This window comes from Gorilla gorilla, chromosome 18 (genome assembly GCF_029281585.2).
Source record: "Gorilla gorilla gorilla isolate KB3781 chromosome 18, NHGRI_mGorGor1-v2.1_pri, whole genome shotgun sequence".
In the NCBI taxonomy this organism is placed as follows: domain Eukaryota; kingdom Metazoa; phylum Chordata; class Mammalia; order Primates; family Hominidae; genus Gorilla; species Gorilla gorilla.
In genome coordinates, this window is record NC_073242.2 from 8,624,462 (window position 1) to 8,649,166 (window position 24,705).

Consider the following 24,705-nt stretch of genomic DNA (forward strand, 5'->3'; position numbering starts at 1 on the left):
TTTTTAGCAGAGATGGGGTTTCACCACATTGGTCAGGCTGGTCTTGAACTCCTGACCTCAGGTGATCCACCTACCTTGGCCTCCCAAAGTGCTGAGATTACAGGTGTGAGCCACTGTGACCGGCCTGATCTGGTACTTTTTGAAATGCATTGTTATTCTGTTCATTTGTTTCCTTGTTTACTTGTTTATATGGGTATTTTTCATTAAGGGAAGCTCCAGGAAGAAAAGGCTGTGTCTGTCTTGTCTGGTTCTTTTTCTTTTCTTTTTTTTTTTTTTTTTTTGAGACTGGTCTCAGGTTGTCACCCAGGCTGGGGTGCAGCGGCACGATCACAGCTCACTGCAGCCTCAACCTTGCAGGCTCAAGCGATTGTCCCACCTCAGCCTCCCAAGTAGGTGGGACTACAGGCACACACAACCACGCCAGGCTAATGTTTGTATCTTTTGTATAGAAGGATTTTTACCATGTTGCCCAGGCTGGTCTTGAACTGCTGGGCTCAAGTGAACTGACTGCCTCTCAAAGTGTTGGGATCACAGGCGTGAGCCACTGCACCTGGCCCATCTGGTTCTTTTGATGTCGTTCCTGCCCTTATGCAGCCCCCAGTACAGTCTATTGGGGGAGGGGGTGGCAGACAAATGCCATGTAGAACCATTCATCATGGGGAAGAACAGGGCATTGTAGGAACACAAAGAAGGACCCACTGGAGGCCATAGGAGGGTCATTTGAGCCAGCCAGGCTGAGAGTTGCGGGGAAGCAGGGAGTGGGGAGGTGGGGGATGTTGGGCAGGGTTTAGCCTATGCAAAGGCCAATGGGGCAGAACTTGTCTCTCAAAGAAGTGAGCTAGCTTAATGGGACCTCAGTGCAAGTTAGAAAGTGGCTGGCAGCGTCATCAGGGGCCGGGAAGCAGAGACGCTGGAGGTCTGGAGGCATTCCTGAGACACTTGGAAAATTTAAAATAGCATTTCCCCTCTGCGCAAGATCCTGACATACCATGTAAATGTCAAGCTGCTCTAGGCTGGCCTCGCTAAGTCATCCGCCCTCCCGGAGCCCTCAAGGGAACCCAGCTGATCCTAGGAGTCCCTGGGCCCCACTCCTGAAATGTGAGTGAGACTCTGCAGTGGGTTTGTGCACACATGGGCGGCACGGGCTGTCGTTCTCCCAGTGCCGGAGAGGCCAGTCATTCTGAGGGTGAGTCCTCATGTGGAGGGGACATGGCTTCCCAGCCCAAAGGAACATCCAAGTGTGCAGAAGCAGGAACCAGTAAGAACTAGACCTGGCTGGGTGCGGTGGCTCGTGCCTGTAATCCCAGCACTTTGGGAGGCCGAGGCGGGTGGATCACGCGGTCAGGAGTTCGAGACCAGCCTGCCCAACATGGTGAAACCCCGTCTCTACTAAAAATACAAAAATTAGTTGGGCGTGACGGTATGTGCCTGTAGTCCCAGCTACGCGGGAGGCTGAGGCAGGAGAATTGCTTGAACCGGGAGGTGGAGGATGCAGAGCCGAGATTGCACCACTGCACTCCAGCCTGGTGACAGAGCCAAAAAAAAAAAAAAAAAAAAAAAAAAGAACTAGCTGACTTTGGTCTTGTTGCAGCCATGGGATAGGGAACTTGTTAAAAACAGGCAAAACTGGCCGGGGGCAGTGGCTTACGCATATAATCGTAGCACTTTGGAATGCTAAGGCAGGAGGATTGTTTGAGCCTAGGAGTTTGAGAGACCAGCCTCGGCAACATAGTGAGACCTTGTCTCTACAAAAAATTAAAATATGAACTGGGCATGGTGGTGTGTGCCTGTAATTCCAGCTACTTGGGAGGCTGAGGCAGGAGGATCAGTGGAGCCCAGGAGGTCGAGGCTGCAGTGAGCCGTGATCTTGCCACTGCACTCCAGCCTGGGTGATAAAGCAAGACCTTGTCTCAAAAACAAACAACAATAACAACAACAACCAAAAAAACAGGCAAAACTCTCCCTCTCCAGCTTTGTTGTTCCTGGCTGATTCATTGTTTAATCCCTGTGGATAAACCCTGTTCTGACAACTGAGGGGGAGTTACTCATTTATTCACCTGCCCAATAAGTATCTTCCAGAACCTAGCTCTCTGAAGGTAGAGCTTTGGGCTGCGCACCTGCTGACGTCCCCTGGGAGTGTAGATGTAGGTCCACTCACTCACTCTGAGACTAGGGAGACCGGTACTTATGTGACTTAATCTCCCAGGGATATATAGAAAGATGGTTCCATTTTCCTATTTTATTTCCCTGGCACCTGGCCATTCACTCATTCCTTCCTCCTTTCATTCATTTGAGAAATATTGGCTGAACGTCTACAATGTCCCAGGTGTTGTACAAGGCACCAGGGAATTCAGTGGTAAATGAAACCTACAATAGAGACGGTGGCATTGAGACTATAAACAAACAAACGCAGACATAATGTCCTATTCCAAACCATGACAAATGCTTCTGATAGGGCTGTAGACCATCTAGGAGGTGGCTTATTCTTTTTTTTTTTTTTTTTAATTGCCCAGGCTGGAGTGCAGTGGTGCAATTATAGCTCACTACAGCCTCAACCTCCTGGATTCAAGCGATTCTCCCAGCTCAGCTACCTGAGTAGCTGGGACTATAGGTGCCACCGAACCTGGCTAATTTTAAAATATTTTGTGGAGATAGGGGTTTTGCTGTGTTGCCCAGGCTGGTCTCAAACTCCCGGCTTCAAGTGATCCTCTTGCCTTGGCCTCCCAATGTGCTGGGATTATAGGTGTGAGCCACTGCACCTGGCCTCACTCTATATTTTTTTATTGTGATGAAATACACGTAACATAAAACTTCCCATTTAAGCATCTTAAGTGTACAGTTCAGTGGCATAAGTACATTCACGTTATTGTGCAACTGTCTCCACTGTCCGTCTCCAGAACCCCTTCATCATCCCAAACCAGACTCTGTACCCGTGAAACACTAACTCTCCACTCCCTGCTCCCCACTGCTGCTATTAACCACTATTCTATTTGCTATCTCTGCAAATTTGACCATTCTAGGTACCTCATAGAAGAGGAATCATACAATAGTTGTCCTTTTGTCTCTGGCTCATTTCACTGGACACAATGTCTTCCAGGTTCAGCCATGTCGTGGCAGGTGCCAGGTGTCTCACTCCTCTTTAAAGCTGAAGAATACGTCACTGTATGACTCCATCACCTTTCATTTATCTATTCATCTGTTGATGGACATATGGGTGGTTTCCCCCTTTTGATCATTGTGTAAGTGATGCTGCTGTGAACACTTGTGTACAAATATCTGTTTTAAGTCTCCATTGGTTTGCTCTTGTCCATTAAGAAAAAATCAACAATGTGGTACCTGGCATTGTCTCTTTAATTGCTGCAGCAACTCCAGAGCCCACATTCTTAATGGCGGTGCTATGCTGTTGCTCATTCATTCATCCTGTAAATGTCTATTGAGTGTTGACTATGCGCTAGGCATTTTTGCAAAGCACTGCAAATTCAGGGATGTCAGGGGCTGGTGACGCTACTTCAGCAGTTGTGATGTGTGAAGGAATAAAACAGGCATAACTGAGTCAGCATCCTTTTCCTCTTTTTTTCTGAGAAAAACTGAGACTCAGAGAGGTTGCTTTGAGAGCATCCAGCTGTCAAGTGGCAGAGCTGGGGTCACATGTTGACCCTGTGCTGTGTCTCTGCCCCTCCCCCACGCTCTGCCCTTGTCCTGTCACTGAGTCCAGGTGCCCTTGCTGCAGACGCTGTTCTGACCCTGTGTCTCCATCTCATGTATGTCCCAGGCTGGCTTTGCTGGGATGAGCAGTGGCTTTTCAGCTCCAGGGCCAACTGGGTACAGCTGCAATGATGGATTGTCTGCAACAGTCATGTCAGGGCTTCCGGAACAGTGTCAGCCTGGTTCTGCCAGGCCCACTTCCCTTCATCAGCTGGGTGACACTGCTGCCATTGGGTGGCTGATGACTCATTCAGCAAGCTCTAGTTGAGCACCCCTACGAAAAGTTGGGGGGTCTACCCCATGGCACAGTCTTCAGAAGTAAAAAGGAAGGAAGCACTGATGCACGATGCAACACAGATGGGCTGAAAACATTGCGCTGAGTGAGAGAGGTCAGAGGCAGACGGCCATGTCTTATGTGATTTCTTTTTTTTTTTTTTTTTGAGACAGAGCCTTGCTCTGCTGTTCAGGCTGGAATGCAGTGAGGCAATGTCAGCTCACTGCAACCTCCACCTCCTGGGTTCAAACAACTGTTGTGCCTCAGCCTCCTGAGTAGCTGGGACTGCAGGTGCACGCCACCATGCCCAGCTAATGTTTTGTATTTTTAGTAGAGATGGGGTTTCGCCATGTTGACCAGGCTGGTCCTGAACTCCTCACCTCAGGTGATCTGCCCGCTGAGGCCTCCCAAAGTGCTGGGATTACAGGTGTGAGCCACCTCACCAGGCCTTATATGACTTCATTTCTTGGAACTATCCGGAGAAGGGACTACATAGACACAGAAAGTAGATGAGTCGGATGAGTGGTTGTCTAGGACTGGGGTGGCAGGGGAGGGGGTGGAGATGGGAGTGACTTCTGAAGGATACAGGGCTTCTTTTGAAGGTGATAAAAATATTCTGGAATAGATATTGGTGATGGTTTTAAGTTCATGAATGTACTGAATGAAACACGCTGGACTGCATACTTTATATTTTATTTTTTGAGACAGGGTCTCTCTGTTACCCAGGCTGGAGTGCAGTGGCAGGATCATAGCTCACTGCAATCTCAAGCCATCCTCCCGCCCCAGCCTCCCGAGTAGCTGGGACCACAGGCACGCACCATCATGCCTGCCTAGTTTTTTATTTTTATTTTTAGAGATGAGGTCTTGCTATGTTGCCCAAGCTGGTCTTGAACGCCTGGGCTTAAGCGATTCTCTGACCTCGACCTCCCAAAGTGCTGGGATTACAGGGTGAGCCACCATGCCTGGCCTGACCTGCATACTTAAAAAGGGTGAGTTATATGATATGATAATTATATTTTAAGTTTTTAAAAAAACATTTATTTTTATTTAAACAGTTTTTGGGGTACAGCTTTTTTTTTTTTTTTAACATGGATAAGGTCTTTAGTGGTGATTTCTGAGATTTCAGTGCACCTGTCACACAAGCAGTGTACACTGTACCCGATGTGTAGTCTTTTATTCTTCACTCCCCTCCCAGTCTTCCCCTCCCAAGTCCCCAAAATCCATTATATCATTCTCATGCCTTTGCATCCTCATATATATATATATTTTGAGATGGAGTCTCACTCTGTCACCCAGGCTGGAGTGCAGTGGTATAATCTCGGCTCACTGCAACCTCTGCCTCCTGGATTCAAGCGATTCTCCTGCCTCAGCCTCCTGAGTAGCTGGGATTACAGGTGTGTGCCAGCATGCCTGGCTAATTTTTGTATTTTTAGTAAATATGGGGTTTCACCGTGTTGGCCAGGCTGGTCTCAAATTCCTGACCTCAAGTAATCCGCCCACCTCAGCCTCCCAAAGTCCTGGGATTAGAGGTGTGAGCTACCGCACCCAGCTTGCGTCCTCATATCTTAGCTCTCACTTATAAGTGAGAACGTATGATATTTGGTTTTCCATTCCTGAGTTACTTCATTTAGAATAATGACCTCCAGCTCCATCCAAGTTGCTGCAAAAGACATTATTTTGTCACACCTGTAATCCCAGCACTTTGGGAGGCGGAGGCGGGCGGATCACAAGGTCAGGAGATCAAGACCATCCTGGCTAACACGGTGAAACCCCGTCTCCACTAAAAGTACAAAAAAAATTAGCTGGGCATGGTGGTGGGCGCCTGCAGTCCCAGCTACTTGGGAGGCTGAGGCAGAAGAATGGCGTGAACCCGGGAGGCGGAGCTTGCAGTGAGTCGAGATCACGCCACTGCACTCCAGTCCGGGTGACAGAGCAAAACTCCATCTCAAAAAAAAAAAAAAGACATTATTTTGTTCCTTTTTATGGCTGAGTAGTATTCCATGGTGTATATATACCACGTTTCTAAAATCCACTCATTGGTTGATGGGCGTTTAGGTTGGCTCCATGTTTTTGCAATTGTGAATTGTGCTGCTATAAACATACACGTGCATGTGTCTTTTTCACATAATGACTTCTTTTCTTTTGGGTAGATACCCATATTTCAATTTTTTAAAAAAGAGTTGGAGGAGGTGAGTAGATTGATATCACATCTGTGCTGAGGTCCCCTAGACTTGCAGGGGGAAGGAAAGGGGTTGATAGGGAGACTCCTGAAGAGTATGACAGGCGATGGGGGCACCTTACTCAGTGGCTGTGTAGTGGCCAGGGCCCCAAATCAGGCCTGCAGAATAGAAAAGGGAAGGGAGAGCATTGGGCTGGAAGATGTTGGTGCAGCTTGGATATTCTTTCTGCATTCTTACTGGACGTTTTGGGGTAAGTGGCATTCCAGCTTCCTTTGAATTTGGATGAGGAAGAGCAGGAAGGAAGGAAGGAGGGGAGGAGGGATCATCCGTCAAGTGATTAGCAGAAATAGCTTTTTGTACTTTACAGAATCTCACTCATTTTTAAAGTTTAAATTTACTTAAATGGTGATGTAGAATGAACCATGTGCCAGGCACTGCTCTAAGCACACTACATGAGCTGACTCCTTTATTCTTCTGACAAGTAGTGAGGTAGCTACTTTTCTTACTCCCCCTTTTACACACAAACGAATTAAGGAACTGAGAGCTTGATGATTTTTTCACACAGCTGATGAGAGGCAGAGCAGAGATCCCAATCCAGGCCCCAGAGCCCACTCTCTTAAGGGTGGTGCTATGCTGTTGCTCATTCATTCATCCTGTAAATGTCTATTGAGTGTGGACTATGTGCTAGGCATTTTGCAAATTCAGGGATGTCAGCGGCTGATGACCCTATTTCAGCAGTTGTGATGCATGAAGCAATAAAACAGGCCCACCTGAGTGCTAGTTGGGAGTTCTATGATTATTACACTTTACAAATGAAAGAGGGGTTACCCAGCCTGGAATTGGGCAAGTCTGGGTGGGAATTCAGGGCTATTTAGCTCTAGCCTCCCATCTCCACATGCTAATTGTGTCAATATGGATTTTCCAGGATGGGGACCCATAAGAGGCAGCCCTGCTTGGTCCCTGCCTGCCCCACTGTGGCCCTGCCGCTGTGGGCTCTGAGCTTTGGACCATCTCCTTTTCTGAGCAGGCAGGCTTGGATGTCCTCTCCAGCCACCTGGCAGAAGGGCTGTAACCGAATCCTTCTGTGGTCTTGTGTCCCTGAGAGCACCAAACCATGTGTTTGTTTAGCAGGGAGAGGCTCAGGTCTCATCTGTGGGTGGCAAACCAACTGTAGGGACAGGAGCCGGCAGCTGAGGCTCTTAGGCAGGGACAAAACTAGTGGTGTGAGCTGGTTTCCAACACAGAAAGGTCCCGTGAGCTGTTTGATCCCGTAGGACCTTGGGAGGTACCAAAGGCACAGGGGCCGGGCCCTGTTTGGTCTCTGCCAGGGCCTCTCCCAGGGCAGGGTGCCCGCGGCCCACAGTTTCTCAAGGTCACAGCAATGTTTAACAAGGAAAGAAAATAAATGTAATTATTCCAGAATACAAAAAGAAACCTGCAGGCCCAGGTGCAGTGGCTCACGCCTGTAATCCCAGCACTTTGGGAGGCTGAGGCAGGCAGATCCCTTGAGGTCAGGAGTTCGAGACCAGCCTGGCCAACATGGTGAAACCCCGTCTGTACTAAAAGTACAAAAATTAGTTGGGTGTGGTGGTGGGTGCCTGTAATCCCAGGTACTTGGGAGGCTGAGGCAGGAGAATCGTTTGAACCCAGGAGGCGGAGGTTGCGGTGAGCCGAGATCGTGCCATTGCACTCCAGCCTAGGCAAAAGAGTGAGACTCCATCTCAAAAAAAAAGAAAAAAGAAAAGAAAAAGAAACCTGCAGAGTTAAAATGAACACATGTTGAATTAAATGCCTACCAAGGGCAACTTCATGCAAGGCTGTCATCTGGACCTCAACTGTGATGAGCTCATGTATATGTAAATCACGGAAAGTGGATGCATTTTAATGTGTGTGATGTGATTGACATGGGTAGGGCCCAGGACCTGTGAAGGCCTCACAACCATCCTGCGAAGAGAGGTGCTCTATAACCTTCCGGGGCTCCCTGGTCCCTTCTAGGTAAGGTCCCTCTCCACTTGGCAGGCATTTGAATTTTATTCAGCCAGTGTTTTAATTTTATTTATTATTATTTTTGAGATGGTGTCTCTGTTGCCCAGGCTGGTGTACAGTGGCATGATCTCGGCTCACTGCCACCTCTTCCTCTCAGGTTCAAGCAATTCTCATGCCTCAGCCTCCCGACTAGCTGGGATTACAGGTGCGCACCATCATGCCTGGCTAATTTTTTGTATTTTTAGTAGAGACAGAGTTTCACCATGTTGTCCAGGCTTGTCTTGAACTCCTGGCCTCAAGTGATCCACCTGCCTCGGCCTCCCAAAGTGCTGGGAGGATAGGTGTGAGCCACTGTGCACAGCCTTTATTTTATTTTTTAAAGAAACAAGATCTTGCTCTGCCACCCAGGCTGGAGTGCAGTGGCATAATCATAGCTCACTGCAGCCTTGACCTTCTATGCTCAAGCGATTCTCCTGCCTCAGCCACCTGAGTAGCTGGTATTACAGGTACGTGCCACCACACTTGGGTAATTTTCTTTTTTAAAAATATTTATGTATTTATTTTTGAGATGGAGTCTCGCTCTGTCACCCAGGCTGGAGTGCAGTGGTGCAATCTGGGCTCACTGCAAGCTCCGCCTCTTGGGTTCAGGCCATTTTCCTGCCTCAGCCTCCCGAGTAGCTGGAACTACAGGCGCCCGCCACCACGCTTGGCTAATCTTTTGTATTTTTAGTAGAGACCATCTACTAAAGATGGGTTTCACCGCATTAGCCAGGATGGTCTCGATCGCTTGACCTCGTGATCTGCCTGCCTTGGCCTCCCAAAGTGCTGGGATTACAGGCGTGAGCCACTGCACCTGGTTAATTTTCTTATTTTATGTAGAGATGAGGTCTCACTATTTTGCCCAGGCTGGTCTCGAACTCCTGGGCTCAAACAATCCTCCTGCCGGGATTACAGGTGTGAGCCACTTCACCCGACTTCAGCCAGTGTATTTAATGTCTTCTCCAAGTCAGATGCAGGAAGGGGATCTTCAGGCAAAGAGGCTGGACCCTCAGAGGTGCCCATGGTCAAGCTGGGGAGACAGACACATTTTCAAATACATGGGGGACTGTCCGAGGAACAAGGGCAGAGGGAGGGTCAGAAATGGGTTGAGCATGAGCTGAGGGTATGAACCAGGCTTCCGTCCTGTGTGGGAGTGTCTTGAGTGTTGGGCTGTCCTTCAGAGATCAAGGCACTGTTTGGTTCTAGAAGCAACACAGTGCACCAACCCCATAGTCTGACTGCAAGGGGGTCAAATTGCAGCTTGATCCCTCACAAGCTGTGCGACTACGAGCAAGTGACTTAAACTCTCTGAGTTTTGGCTTCTCCATCTGTCAAATGCGGAGGGTGAGCGCTACCTACTTTTTCAGGAGCAGCACACGGTATGCAGTGAGCCCAGTGTATGCCTCGGCTATTGCTGTTACTGCAATGATGGTTAGGCTTGGGCAGCTGAAAATTGTCCAAATGTGTCCTTTTGGTACTCATCGGCACCTTTTGGTCATCTGAAATTAAAGGAAAGTTTTCTGCCTGACCAGCCACCCTCTATAAACATTCACCCCAGGAGAAGGCAAGGCAGTTCTCCCGGGGCCTGGAGATGAGGCATTGATTGTCCCTGGAGAGCCCTTGCGCTGGGAGGAGCTGCTTTTCTTCCTCCTGTGGTCATTTTCCCTGCAGCAGGAGGATGAGGTTTGAAAGCAGCAGACAGAACCTGAGGTTGGTTTCTGCCGAGGTCCCTCCATCCCCTTCCCTGCATCCCCTTCTCTGCCATCCAGGGAGGTGAACCTCCTTCTCATGCCCCACCGGCCCCATCCTCAGCCCACCCCAATCCTCACTTCTCCAGGTCCCCTGCTTTGCGAGTTACAGGCCAGTGGGACTCAGCATTTCCAAGCCACCGATGCTTGTGACGTAGGCAGAGATTCTGAGGCAGGACACAGTGATTCAGGGTTGTCGTCTGGGTCAGACAGGCTCATGCGCCAATCCCACCACTCCCCGGCCATGTGCTGCTGGGCGAGTCACTCTGTCTTCCTGAGCCTCAGCTTGCTCATCTGTAAAATGGGCAAATGCTAGTTCCCATCTCACCAGGGCATTGTAAGGATGAAGCGAGGCAGTTAACGCTTTATAAAGTCCTTAACAACAGTGTCCAACAATCGTGAAAGTCCTCTGATGCTGGACAACTGGCTCTGGGATGGACGCCTTCCAGACGGAGCCTCAGCTCGAGTGTCCCCCTGAAACATGTGGCTCTGTCACTGGATACTGGGAGAAGTACCTTCCTTCCCTTTCGAAGTCAGAGAAAGTCATGCCCAAGCAGACCAGCCTCCCCTCTGCGCCTGTTATCTGGGGGCTCCAGACCGGGCCTTTCTAACAAGAGGTTTGTTAGGATGGGAAGTGAGTCAGGAACTCTGGCCTTTGATTGGCTGTGTGTGCTGAGTCTGTGGCTTTATCCTCTCCCTGACACCCTCCTTGGGGCTCTTTGGGCCAAGTGCGTGTTATTTTCTTCTTTGCTGGTTAGCATTGTTAGCACCAAGGGTGTGCTGAGGACCAAGCCCGGCACAGGTATGAGGTTGTGCTTTGGAAAAGCAGGCGATCCTCCTTCACAAGTCTCCTGTTACAAGGCACGATAAACGCTTTCAAAGAAATAAAATGGTAAAAGGAAGGAGAACTGAGGAAGAGGCAGTTGTGCATAGGAGGGGGAAGGGAGGGTGTCCCAGGAAGAAGGACCAGCATGGATGAGGCCCTGAAGCCTGAGCGTCTCTTTGGCCCAAATCCAGGCCTCCTACCCCTCCAGAAAGCCCCATGTCTCATGCCTCCCATCCCCTTCACTGTCAAGGAAATTGATCAGCGTTCCAAGCATCTGGAACAGCAAGTGCAAAGTCCCCATGGCAGGGACACGTTGATGTATTGTTCTAAATGCAGCAAGGCTGGCGTGGCTGGAGCCAGATGAGGGGGTTGGGATGGGAGGTGGGTGGGCAGGGCAGATCACACAGGGCCTGAGGACCACCATAAAGAGTGCAGGGTTTATTCTCGGCATCAAGGCCCGTTCTTTATTTATTTATTTATTTTTTTGAGATGGAGTCTTGCTCTGTCGCCCACGCTGGAGTGCAGTGGTGCAACCTCCGCTGACTGCAATCTCTGCCTCCTGGGTTCAAGCAATCCTCCCACCTCAGCCTCCCTAGTAGCTGGGATTACAGGCATGCACCAGCACGCCCGGCTAATTGTTTTTTTTTTTTTTTTTTGTATTTTTAGAAGAGATGGGGTTTCACCATGTTGGCCAGGCTGGTCTTGAACTCCTGACCTCAAATGATCCATCCACCTCGGCCTCCCAAAGTGCTGGGATTACAGGCGTGAGCCACCGCGCCTGGTCTCATCAAGGCCTGTTCTGTGTATATCCTCCCCCGAAATCATTTCGTTTGGGAAACAGGAGGGAGACTGAGCAGTAGAAGGAAGGGGAGAAGCTCAGGGGTGGTGTGGCCGCTGCCTGGCAGGATTCTGAAGGACAGAGGGTGGAAAAGGGAGGAGAAGATGTGACCTCTTGGCCCGGGGGGACAGTGCCTGGCTCTGTTTCTGAGCTGCCCATGACAACAAGCCCAGCTGCTGAGCAAACGGTTCCTGGAGGGAGTGGGGACTGGGCCCAACTGGGATTCAAATCCAGGTTCACCATCCCGTGCTGTGTGACTTGGGGTAAGTTAGTGAGCCTCTCTGGGTAAGTACATGAGACATACACGCATTTTCCAAATGATGAAACAGGCCCAGAGAAAGGAAGGGGCTTGCCTCGCTGGAAGGAGGTGGAGCTGGGCTTGTAACCAGGCAGCCTGAACCCCTCCAGTCTCCACTGGCTTTACTCTGCACTCTGTCCTCCGTGGGGAGATGATTTCCTTTGAAAGTAGGTCCAGCGTGGCTGAGATCTACAGGGCAGACACAGTCCTCAGGGGATCTCCTTGCCAGCTCGCTGAGTCCAGACCCCAGGATCCCCATGGTGCATTCTCTGGGGGAACGAGGCCTCCCTATTCCAACGCTGATGTGTTTGTCGCAGCAACTGACATGGAGATATGGCAGGAGGCAGCTCTGTCCTCCTGGCCCTGGTGGAGGACAGGCAGGCTGGCCTTGCCCAGCCTGGGGTGACACCAAGGGCTCCTGGGCATGTATCTATTTCTTCCTCGGCCCCCCCCTCCCCCTGCCTCTCTTCCTGGGAGCCAGGAGGGAAGGGGGAGGAGGTGTCTGTCCTCAGATGCCGGCACTATTTTTGGAGCCTGCGTTGATCCCAATTCCGGGGCACGTGGGCTGTGACAGGCGCTAAGAGCAGACCCCGCTGGAATAAGGAATAAGGTCAGCCACAGATGCTGGGATATGCCCCCACCAACCTGACCCTGGCCCTTCTAGAACTGGGCACGGACTCTTGCCCTCCCTGAGCGTAGGTTCATGGGCTTGGGGGCCCCTAAAGCTACCTTCACCCAGCTCTACACCCCCGCCTGGGAGGACCTCCGCCCCGCACAGAAGCAAGCAGCCCCAGCACAGAGCCTGGGGCTGACCTGAATTGGCTCTGAGGACAGTGAGGGGCCCTTCCCTGTGAAGGGCACAGTGGCATGGAATCCAGCTTAACCTCCTGTGCTCGTGGCCAAATCCTGTCTGAGACACACGGAGAGACTGTGGAGGAAATAATCCTGGCCATCCCTTCTCCAGCATCCACGGCAGTTTGCTCAGTTCTCAGGACGACTGTGTGCAACAGGGCACTGAGAGGTTAAGTAACCCACCCGAGGTCACACAGCTTGTAAGTGGTAGAGCTGGGATTTGTACCCAGGCAGGGCTCGAGTCTGTGCTGTCAGCCAGGGTGAGACCCTCCAATGGCTCACAGGAAGCACATTGCTGAATATTTACATGAACATATACAAAAAAATTATGTTATAGATATATTCATATATAAAATAAACTCCTTAAACTACTCATATATTTATTTATATATTTATTTTTATTTTGAGATGGAGCCTGGCTCTGTTGCCCAGGCTGCAGTTCAGTGGCACGATCTCGGCTTACTGTAACCTCTGCTTCCTGGGTTCAAGCGATTCTCCTGCCTCAGCCTCCTGAGTAGCTGTGATTACAAGCATGTGCCACCATGCCCAGCTAGTTTTTGTTGTTGTTGTTATTTTTTAGTAGAGACAGGGTTTCATCATGTTAGCCAGGCTGGTCTCAAACTCCCGACCTTAAATGATCTGCCTGCCTTGGCTTCCCAAAGTGTTGGGATTACAGGCATGAGCCACTGCTCACGGCATGCCCATATATTTATATATGGAATATATTATGTATCCATATATGAAATAATATATTTACATGGGTACATTTATATATACATTATATATTTATAGATATGTATAGCTATGATCTATATTTATTTATATTCTATCTATATTTATAAAATTATATAGAACACCTTATATTTACATTGTGTATAGAAAGATATATGCACACTATATAAATTGTGTATATTTATATTAACATATATTCATATATATTTATATATACACTTAAATAATATATGTATACATGTGGCCAGGCGCGGTGGCTCATGCTTGTAATCCCAGCACTTTGGGAGGCCGAGGTGGACGGATCACCTGAAGTCAGGAGTTCAAGACCAACCTGACCAACATGGTGAAACCCCGTCTCTACTAGGAATACAAAAATTAGCAGGGTGTAGTGGTGTGTGCCTGTAATCCCAGTTACTTGGAAGGCTAAGGCAGGAGAATCGCTTGAACCTGGGAGGTGGAGGTTGCAGTGAGCCAAGATCGCGCCATTGTACTCCACCCTGGGTGACAAGAACAAAACTCTGTCTCGAAAAATAAATAAATAAATAAATAGTATATGTATACATGTGGATTCATATGTGTGTATGTGTATATATAAACACATACACTTGGAGAGAGAAAGACACTTTTTTAAAGAAACAGTTTTATTGAGATACAATTCACATATCATACAACTCATTCATTTACAGCACACAATTCAGTGGCTTTCAGTAGATTCATAGTATTGTGCAAGCTTCACCACAATCAGCTTTAGAATAGTCTCATTCCCTCGAAAAGAAGCTCTGTCTGCCTTAACCCTCATCCCTCGACACCCCCACCATCTCTTTCCTCACCACTCCTGGTCCCTGGCAACCACTAATCTACTTTCTGTCTCTCTCTATTTGCCCATTCTGGACATTTCATATAAATGGATTCATGCAATATATGGTATTTTGTGATTGGCTACTTGCGCTCAGCATAATGTTTTCACAGTTCATCCATGTTGTAGCATGAATCAGTACCTAGTTCCTTTTTAAGGCTGTGTAATATTCCATTTTATGGCTAGACCACCACTGATTTATTCACTCATCCATTGATGGACATTTGGGTTACTTCCACTTTGCCTATTATGAATAATGTTGCTATAAATATTTGTATTTTTTTGTGTGTGGACTTATGTTTTCATTTCTCTTGGGTACATACCTATGAGTGGAATTGCTGGGTCATATGGTAACTCTTTGTTTAATTGTTTGAAGAACTGCCGCACTGTTTTCCAAAGGGGTTGTATCATATTACATACACATGGGAGGGTTTGGGGGCTTCGATTTCTCCACATCCTCACCAGCACTAGCTATTATTATGTCTTTTAAAAGTTATTATGGTCATCCTAGTGGATGTGAAGTGGTATTTCATTGTGGTTTTGATTTGCATTTCCCTAGTGACTAATGATGTTGAACATAGTTTCATTTGCTTTTTTGTGTTGGTATATTTTCTTTGGGGAAATGTCTGTTCAGATCTTCTGCCATTTTAAAATTGGGTCATCTCTTTATTGTTGAATTCTAACACTCGTTTATACATTCTAGATGCAAATCCCCCATTTTCTACACACACATGCAGACATATGTATGTATGTATAATTTGCAAAAATTTTCTCCCATTCTCTGGGTTACCTTTTCACTTTCTTGCTTGTATCCTTTGAAACACAAAAGTTTTAAAATTTGATGATATCCAGTTTATTTTTTCTTTTATTGTTTGTGCTTTTGATGCCATAAGTAAAAAACCATTGCTTAATCCAAGTTCATAAAGATTTATTCATATGTTTTCTTCTAAGAGTTTTGTAGTTTTTAAAAAATGCTTTTAAAAAATTATTATTATTTTATTTGTTTATTTTTTTGAGATGGAGTTTTGCTCTTGTCGCCCAGGCTGGAGTGCAATGGCACAATCTCGCCTCACTGCAACCTCCGCCTCCCGGGTTCAAGTGATTCTCCTGCCTCAGCCTCCTGAGTAGCTGGGATTACAGGTGCATGCTACTATGCCCAGCTAATTTTTTTGTATTTTTAGGAGAGACAGGGTTTCACCATGTTGACCAGGCTGGTCTCTAGCTCCTGACCTTCGGTGATCCACCCGCCTCAGCCCCCCAAGGTTCTGGGATTAGAAGCGTGAGCCACCGCGCCCGGCTCTAACTTCATTCTGTTGCATGTGTATATCCGATTGTCCCGGCACCATTTGCTGAAGAGATTATTCTTTCCTCATCAGATTGTCTTGACACCTTTGTAAAAAATCAGTTGATGATAAATGTAAGGGCTTATTTCTGGATGCTAAATTCTTTTCCACTGAGCTGTATGTCTCCCCTTATGCCAGTATCACACTGTTTTGATTACTGTAGCCTGATATGATATCTATATATTTATAGATATGATATATATTTATATACAATCTATATTTATAGAATTATATTATATAGAAACACCCTATATTTACATTGTGAGTAGATAGATATGTGCACAGTCTATATAAATTGTATTATTTTTTCTTTTATTGTTGAATAGCCTGATGTTGGTATAAATATTTGTGTATAATTTTTTTGTGTGGACTTATGTTTTCATTTCTCTTGGGTATATACCTAGGAGTGGAATTGCTGGATCATAAGGTAATTCTGTGTTTAACTGTTTGAAGAACTGCCAAGCCATTTTCCAAAGGGGTTGTACCATATTACGTTCATATGACAGGGTTTGGGGGTTTCAATTTCTCCACCTCCTCACCAACACGTGCTGTTATGTCTTCTTTTTTTTTTTTTTTTTTTTTTTTTTGAGACAGAGTTTTTTTTTTTTTTTGAGACAGACTGGAGTGTAATGGTGTGATTTCAGCTCACTGAAACCTCTGCTTCCTGGTTTCAAGTGATTCTTCTGCCTCAGCTTCCCAAGTAGCTGGGATTACAGGCACCTGCCACCACGCCCGACTGCTTTTTGTATTTTTAGTAGAGATGGGGTTTCACCATGTTGGCCAGGCTGGTCTCGAACTCCTGACCTCAGGTGATCCACCTGCCTTGGCCTCCCAAAGTGCTGGGATTGTATGCGTGAGCCACCACACCTGGCCTGCTACCATGTCTTTTAAAGTAAATCAGGAAATATGAGTTCTCCAATTTTGCTCTTTTTCAAGATTGCTTTTGGTTATCTTGGGTCTGTTGTATTTCCATATGAATTTTGGGATAAGCTTGTCAATTTCTGTAAAGAAGTCAACTGGGTTGTGGATATTGTGTTGAATCTGTAGACTAGTTGGGAAATATTGCCATCTTAACAATGTTAAGTCTTCTGTTCCATGAATATGGGATGCCTTTCCATTTATTTAGGGCTTTAATTTTTTTCAGCAAATGTTTTGTAGTGTTCAGAGTATACATTTTACGCTTCTATTTGTTAAATATATTCCTAAGTATTTTATTCTTTTTGATGTTGTAAATAGAATTTTTTCGTTTTATTTTCAGTTTGCTCATTGTTAGTACACAGAAATACAACTGATTTTTCTATATTGGTTTTATATCCTGCAACCTTGCTGAACTCATTGATTAGTTCTAATCTTTTTGTGTGTACGTGTGTGGATGCTTTAGGATTTTCTATATAAATGTTCATGTCATCTGCAAATACAGATAGTTTTACTACTTCCTTTCCAACTGGATGGCTTTTATTTCTTTTTCTTATCTAGAACCTCTAGCACAAGGTCGAATAGACACGAAGAATGCACATTGCTACCTTGTTCCTGATTTTACGGGAAAGCACTCATTCACCAGGGATGTTAACTGTGGCTTTTAGCAGATGGCTTTACCAGGCGGAGGAAGTGCCCTTCTTCTATTCCTAGTTTATTGAATCTTTTTTTTTTTTTTTTATCATGAAGGGGTGTTGGATTTTTCTCAAATGCTTTTCCTGAGAAATACCTTATTTTAAAATGTCCCCGGAGTCCCTGTGCTTCCTTCTGAGGGCAAAAACTCAAATGCAGAGGCAAAACTTATGTGCCAAATCATTGTCCAGGCTCTGCTGTGTTGGGCTCTAACAGGTGCTAGCTGGTGGAACGATTGTTGGTAATGACTGCAAAATCCCTGCCCCTTCCAGTGGCCAGGGCTGCCTTTCCCGTCTGATAAGTGACACAGCAGATAAGGAGGTCGCGCTGGGCGGGGGGGGGGGGGGGGGTCCCTCTGCCCTCCCACCGCAGCCGCTCACTGCCGCTCTGCCCCCAGGCCTACGAGAAGCGCTTCCCCACGTGCCCACAGATCCCAGTCTTCCTGGGCAGCGAGGTCTTGCACGAGTCCCGCAGCCCGGACGGGGCTGTGCACGTGGTGGAGCGGAGCTGCCGGCTGCGCGTGGACGCCCCGCGGCTGCTGCGGAAGGTGGGCGGCCCTGGGGCTGGGGGGCGGAGGAGGGGACCTGTTGCGGGGGTGCGGGAGGGCTGGGCGCGGGAGCTGGGGACCAGGGCGGCGGGGTCCAGGAGGTGGAGCAGGGGCGTGTGAGTTGATATTTGGATGGAGGTTCCAGGATGAGGGTGGCGGGACCCTCGTCCGGGGACCAGGGCCCAGGAGGGGCGAGGGCTGGAAGGCTGGGCTGGGGAGTAGCGGGAACTGGGCGGGGTTCGCGGGGCCAGGGCCGGAGCTGGGTGGTGAAGATGGGTGGGGCGACAGGGCGGAAGTCGGGGGTTGGTGTCCTGGGTCCGGGCTGGGTGGGCGGTGGCGCAAGGGACCTGGGACTCAGGGCAGGGGGTGACTGGGGCAGGCCCGCCGGACTCGCTCTCCATTCCTGTGTGCTCCACGCCGCCCACCCACCTCCGCCTCCCCGCCCCTTCCCTTGCAGATCGCAGGTGTTGAGCACGTGGTCTTCGTGCAGACAAACATCTTGAACTGGAAGGAGAGGACGCTCCTCATCGAAGCGCACAATGAGACCTTCGCCAACCGCGTGGTGGTGAACGAGCACTGCAGCTACACGGTGAGCCCAGGCCGCCCTCAGCGCCCACGCCAGGCACCCACCTGCGCCCGGCACCCACCTGCCCCTGGGACCCACCTGCCCCCGGCACCCACCTGTGCTCAGAGCTGTGTCCCCACATTCCTTGAGCCTCTGCCAAGCCCTCCCTCCTGGGGCATTGTCAAGTAAGATGCAGGATGCTTGGTTGCCTTTGCATTCAGATGAACAACCCATAAATTTTTTAGTATGTCTCAAATATTGCTTGGGAGATACTTATACTCAAATGTTATTTGTTGTTTATTTGAAATTCAAACGTGACTGGACATCCTGTGTTTTATCTGCTAAATCTGACAACCCTATCCTCTCCCTCCTCTTTCCCCTCCCTCCTTTCCTTCCTTCTTTCATTAAACTATGCCTCAGTTTCCTCACGTGTGAAATGGGCTTAATAATCATGCCTACTACATAGGTAGTATGTGGTGCCTTTACACCAGTGCCTGGCACATATTAAGTTCTACGTAAATGTTACCTTTGACTATAATTAATAATAATAATTATTCTCTAGTATGTACTGATTGAGCACCTACTATGTGCCAGGCACCCTGCCAAGTGATGAGCACCCAGCAGTGGACCAGGCTGCCTGACCACTGCCCTCAAGGAGGGTCCATTCCAGTGGAACAAAACGGAATCAGTGTGTGTGCATTTGTCACAGCTAAGGCTGGATCCAGCAGGGAGATGTGTGGGAGTCAGAGGAGGTGGTGGGGGCACTGAAGCTGAGTGCTGAAGGATGAGAGGAGCTGCCCATGGAGGACTGGGAACAGCATTTTGGGGGTGGGAACAGCATGAGTGAGGTCTGCCAAGGTGAGGCCATGGGGCCTAGATCTTGATGACTTTAGAGGCTGGAATGAGGCACCTGCAGGCATTCACTGATGGGACCCAGCTCTGCCACTTTCTTGCTGAGTGATGATGGGCCACACTGTCTGTATCTGTAAAATCGGGACATTGGCAGATCCTTCCTTGCTGGGTCGTTTTCATGATGATAACTCCAGGATAGCAATGATAGACCATTGTATGTGTTTTTTTTTGTTTTGTTTTGTTTTTTGTTTTTTTTCTGAGAGACAGTCTCGCTCTGTGGCCCAGGCTGGAGTGCATTGGCGTAATCTTGGCTCACTGCAACCTCCTCCTCCTTGTTAAAAGGATTCTCATGCCTCAGATTCTTGCGCCTTAGATTCCCGCGTAGGTGGGATTACAGGCATGTGCCACCACATCCGGCTGATTTTTGTGTTTTTAGTAGAGATACGGTTTCTCCATGTTGGCCAGGCTATTCTCAAACTCCTGGCTTCAAGTGATCCACCCACCTTGGCCTCCCAAAGTGCTGGGATTACAGACATGAGCCACCGTACCCGGCTCCATTGCCTTTTCTTTCTACGCCTCCAACTCCTCTTGGGTCCTCCAGGAGCTTGGGCTCAGGGTGTTCAGATCCTCTGGGGAGGGGCGAGCAACAGTTGTTGAAACCCCTCTTAGTGTGTGTGGTGTTTCTCAGAATGAGTTCTATCAACAGCTGAGTCAGCAGCACCTGGGGCTGCTTGCGAAATGCAGATTCCTGAGCCCCAACCAGGAAGTGTCTAGGGGCAGGCCCAGGAATCTGCATATTTTAACAGACTCCTTGGTAATGTTTCTGCCCACAGACGTTTGAGGAGGACTAGGTCTGGGTCCATAAAGGAGCTCTGCCAGTGAAGTTTTCTTTTTGCAAACATACAGATCTATAAATGTTTATTGATATATAAGGATATGTAATATATCTTTATATAGATAACATATAATATATAACTATTTTAAAAATCTATATCTAAATTTTATGTATAATATTGATATATAATTTATAGATTATATAAATGTTACACTGAACAATTGTATTTATTTTATTATTATTTTTTGGAGATGGAGTCTTGCTCTATTACCCAGGCTGGAGTGCAGTGGCATGATCTTGGCTCACTGCAACCTCCGCCTCCCAGGTTCAAGCGATTCTCCTGCCTCAGCCTCCCGAGTAGCTGGGATTACAGGCACCCACCACCATCTCTGGCTAATTTTTGGATTTTTAGTAGAGATGGAGTTTCACCTTGTTGGCCAGGCTGGTCTCCAACTCCTGACCTCAAATGATTCGCCCACCTTGGGCTCCCAAAGTGCTGGGATTACAGGCGTGAGCCGCCATGCCCGACCTAAACATAAGTATTTCTAACTAATTTTCTGTGTGCGTGTATAATATTGAAAGGGCAGGGCTGCAGATTTGAGGCCCACATTCTCCCGGCTTCTCATGAGAAGGCTTTTTGTTCCCTGACAGTTTGAACTTTGCATCGTTCTCTGGGTGGGGGCCCCTTGGTCCTGCTACCCCATCCAGGGTTGCCAGGCTTGATCTGCTTTCCACTGCAGGCTCTGCCTGGGCCCAGGTCAGTGGGAGAGCCCTAGGGGAGGGCAGGGTGCCCCCAACATTGAGTCCCTGGCATGACCCCTGCCTGGCTTTCAGGTCCACCCTGAGAATGAAGACTGGACTTGCTTCGAGCAGTCTGCCTCACTGGACATTCGGTCTTTCTTTGGCTTTGAAAATGCCTTGGAGAAGATTGCCATGAAGCAGTACACCGCCAACGTCAAGAGGGTAAGGGGTGGGTTGCGTTAGTTACTGGAGGAAGGTGCACACACCTGCTCTGCCATCAACAGCTGCGTGACCCCCGGCCAGACCCTTACCCTTCCTGGGCTCAGTCTTATCTGTTAAATGGGTACTCTAGTAATGACCAAATCACCACGAGGTAATGGATGGAAAGTAACTGGTCTGTAACAGGGGCACCCTAATCCTCGCTCTGGCGCCACGAGATGTCCAGGCTTATGTGGTGAATTATCTGGACAACAGATAATTCTGCGGTGCTTTTTTTTTTTCTTTAGATAAAATGATCATTGCTTGCTCTAAAGACCTCAGATCCATCCCTGAGTAAAAACCCGTTCTTGTGATGAAACAGATGAAATTAACTTTAATAACAAATTTTTAACCAATATGTTATCAATATAAAACTTATTTCTCCAAGGTTGGAGGCTCAGTTGAGCCCAGGAATTTCAGAGCAGTCTAGGCAACATAGTGGACTCCATCTCTAAAAAAATAAAATAAAATAAAATTAGCTGGGTGTGGTGGTGTGTGCCTATAGTCCCAGCTGCTCAGGAGGCTGAGGCAGGAGGATCTCTTGATCCTGGGAGGTTGAGGCTGCAGTGCGCTGAGATGACACTACTGCACTCCAGCCTGGGCAACACAGCAAGACACTGTCTCAAAAAAAAATAAACAAAAACAAAAACAACCCCCAACCCGAAAAACTTATTACTGAGCTATTTTGCATTCTTTGTTTCGTACCAAGCCTTGGAAATTACGTGGGTGTTGGACACTCGCAGCATCTCTCCATCCCGACCAGACACATCCAGCCGCTCAATAGCCACGTGTCGGGGCTGGGACCTGAGCCGGCTGGGGGTGACTCCCTGTGGTGACCTGGTGACCCCCCTCCATCCTGCCCCGTGCTCATGTGTCTTGGGTCTCTCTGGCTTCCAGGGGAAGGAGGTGATTGAGCATTACCTGAATGAGCTCATCTCCCAGGGTACCTCGCACATTCCGCGCTGGACGCCTGCCCCAGTCCGTGAGGAGGATGCCCGCAACCAGGCTGGACCGAGGGACCCCAGCTCCCTGGAGGCCCACGGGCCCAGTAGCACCCTGGGGCCCGCTCTGGAGGCGGTCAGTATGGACGGTAGGTGGTACAGCCCAGGCCAGTCAGCCCTAGGAGGCTGCTGCAGGTCCTCTTGCTCCATGGGGGGCCCTGGGGCATGTTGGGGAGAATTGCCTCCCGTCCCCCCTGGGAATGGGTCTGGTTCTTGGAACGACACCGCCTCCTGCCTCCACTGAGTGCTTTTCTCTCTCTCCATCCTGGTCCAAGAGCAGAACTCATTTGTTTCTTTTCTTTTCTCTTTTCTTTTCTTTTCTTTTTTGAGACGGAGTCCCCCTGTGTCGCCCAGGCTGGAGTGCAGTGGCACGATCTTGGCTCCCTGCAACCTCTGCCTCCCGGGTTCAAGTGATTCTTCTGCCTCAGCCTCCCAAGTAGCTGGGATTACAGGCATCTGCCACCACACCCAGCCAATTTTTTGTATTTTTAGTAGAGATGGGGTTTCACCATGTTGGTCAGGCTGGTCTCAAACTCCTGAGCTCAAGTAATCTGCTCGCCTTGGCCTCCCAAAGTGCTGGGATTACAGGCATAAGCCGTTGCACCCGGCAAAAACTCGTTTATTTCTAGATCAGGAATTAACCTCTGGTGCCTTGACATTGCCTCTTTCTCTGGTTTTACTATTTACTAACTTACCAATTATTTTGAATTTACTAATTATTACGATTGCTATTGCTATTTTAAATTATACGAGTAATGCATGATCATGGTAGAAAAAAATTCAAACTGTAAGGAAGATGTAAGAAGTACAATTCTTTTCCTCTCCCTAAAGGCTAATGATAGTTTTGTGTTTCTATGTCCTGAAGCTGTTTAGGTGCATATATGCACATAATATGTATATATACCCACACACATATGTGTGTAGATGCATACATACATGTGTGTCTTATGTTGAATACATGAGAACATATAAATTCCATTTGATATTTTGCTTTTTTTTCACTTACTAATGTTGCCTGAAAAACGTTCTGTATCAGTGCCTATGTCTTCTTTTCATACTTCATAGTATGGTGTGGTTGCACCATAACTAATTTATTAATAAATATTAATTATTTATTTAGAGACAGGGTCTTGCTCTGTTGCTCAGGTTGGTATGCAGTGGTGCAGTCGTGTCTCTCTGTAACCTTGAAATCCTGGGCTCAAACGATCCTCCTGCCCCAGCTTCCTGAGTAGCTGGGACTATATAGGCACAGGCCACCATGTCTAGATAATTTATTTTTACTTTTATTTTATTTTTAATTAATTAATTAATTAATTTTGAAGTGGAGTCTCACTCTGTCACCCAGGCTGGAGTGCAATGGCACGATCTCAGCTCAATGCAACCTCTGCCTCCCGGGTTCAAGCAATTCTCCTGCCTCAGCCTCCTGAGTAGCTGGGATTACAGGCATGTGCCACCACGCCTGACTCATTTTTCAATCTTTAGTAGAGACAGGGTTTCACCATGTTGGCCAGGCTGGTCTTGAACTCCTGACCTCAGGTGATCCACCTGCCTTGGCTTCCCACAGTGCTGGAATTACATGTGACCCACTGCCCCTGGCCTTGATTATTTTGAATTAGTCTATTTAGCTAGTTTCCTATTGAAGGAAACAACCCTATTTAGGTTGTTTCAGTTTTTAAAAATACAAACAACATGGTACATGTGAGTACTTAAGAATTTTTTTAAAATGTATGTAAGTATATACAAAGCATAACATTTTAAAAGTGGAATTGCTGGTTCAAAGTTTACATGCAAGTAAAATTTTGGTAGATTTAACCATTAGGCTTCCAATGAGGCTGTACCAATCATTGTTCCCACTGAATGTGTAATTGTCTCTATTCCTGACTTCACTCTAGCTCCCCACAAAAGTCTTAGTAAATATCTCAAACTTCTGAAAGGCAATGAAAGTAGTCACTTGTTGATTAGTGACAAGTTTTTTCATTATGAGCAAGATCAGGCATGATTTTTAATGTTTGGTGACTGTTTTCCTTTTTTTTTTTTAATAATACATACTTGTTCTTGTCCTTTGTCCATTTTCTTATTTGCCCATTGCTTTCTTATTGGTTTGTAAGAGCTCTTTGTATATGAAGGCAACTAGCCTTTTGTCACAGTTCAAGCTTTTATGGACATGGAAAATGTTTACAATATAATGTTAAAAGGAAAAATCCTAGGATACAAACTGTATGTACACCACAAATCCAGTTCTAGCCATGTGTAAGACGTGTACTCAGGTTGATAATGTTTTTCCTTTAGGGCCACTGCCGTGCAGGGACTTCCCTGACTCTGACACACTTGGGTGGCAGTGCCATGGAACTAATAGTACATCTGGGGCTCTGTTTAGGGAGAATGAAATTCATTCATACAACATGTATTATTCTTTTTCTTTTTTTTTTTTTTCTGTCACCCAGGCTGGAGTGCAGTGGTGTGATCTCAGCTCACTGCAACCTCCGCCTCCTGGGTTCAAACGATTCTCCTGCCTCAGCCTCCCAAGGAGCTGGGACTACAGGCGTGCACCATCATTCCCGGCTAATTTTTGTATTTTTAGTAGAGACAGGGTTTCACCATGTTGGCCATGCTGGTCTCGA

At 47.6% G+C, this 24,705-nt stretch overlaps 1 protein-coding gene across 4 annotated transcripts in view; it reads left to right on the forward strand.

The window, feature by feature from the left end:
• SEC14L5 (SEC14 like lipid binding 5) overlaps positions 1-24,705 on the forward strand; it is an 81,957-nt gene that overhangs the window by 32,993 nt on the left and 24,259 nt on the right. For 3 of the 4 annotated variants that reach the window (XM_055365207.2, XM_031002578.3, XM_031002579.3), the window contains 4 exons: positions 17,683-17,832; positions 18,290-18,421; positions 20,919-21,047; positions 21,981-22,173. In XM_055365207.2, coding sequence (XP_055221182.2) covers positions 17,683-17,832; positions 18,290-18,421; positions 20,919-21,047; positions 21,981-22,173 — 604 coding nt within the window. The remainder of the gene's footprint in view (positions 1-17,682; positions 17,833-18,289; positions 18,422-20,918; positions 21,048-21,980; positions 22,174-24,705) is intronic. The other variant, XM_055365208.2, reaches the window with a different exon arrangement.